This window comes from Eimeria mitis, genomic scaffold, assembly GCF_000499745.2.
Source record: "Eimeria mitis Houghton genomic scaffold, Emh_scaff4059, whole genome shotgun sequence".
Lineage (NCBI taxonomy): Eukaryota > Apicomplexa > Conoidasida > Eucoccidiorida > Eimeriidae > Eimeria > Eimeria mitis.
In genome coordinates, this window is record NW_013572391.1 from 4,894 (window position 1) to 5,108 (window position 215).

Here is a 215-nt window from a genome sequence, read left to right on the forward strand (position 1 = left end):
AGAAGAAGGCAAAAGGAGGCTTCCTCTCGGAGAGAGGGGGAATCTCTTTTCTGGCGGCAGAGAATGGGGGTGTTGCGTTGCTGCTGCGGTGTCTGTACACGCGGTATCCTGTTCTGTTTCTGATTTCTGTTGAGAAATTAGCACCGGAACTTGGATGCGGTCTGCTGATCCTTCAATAGAGATCGTCTCTACGTGCGGCCATGTTGCTGAGGCTT

At 52.1% G+C, this 215-nt stretch overlaps 1 protein-coding gene across 1 annotated transcript in view; it reads right to left on the reverse strand.

The window, feature by feature from the left end:
* Positions 1-215, reverse strand: part of EMH_0072080 (uncharacterized protein) — a gene marked incomplete at both ends in the record, with an annotated part of 2,882 nt that overhangs the window by 2,056 nt on the left and 611 nt on the right. Inside the window, one exon of the mRNA XM_013499169.1 lies at positions 1-213. Within this exon, the coding sequence (XP_013354623.1) occupies positions 1-213 (213 nt within the window). The remainder of the gene's footprint in view (positions 214-215) is intronic.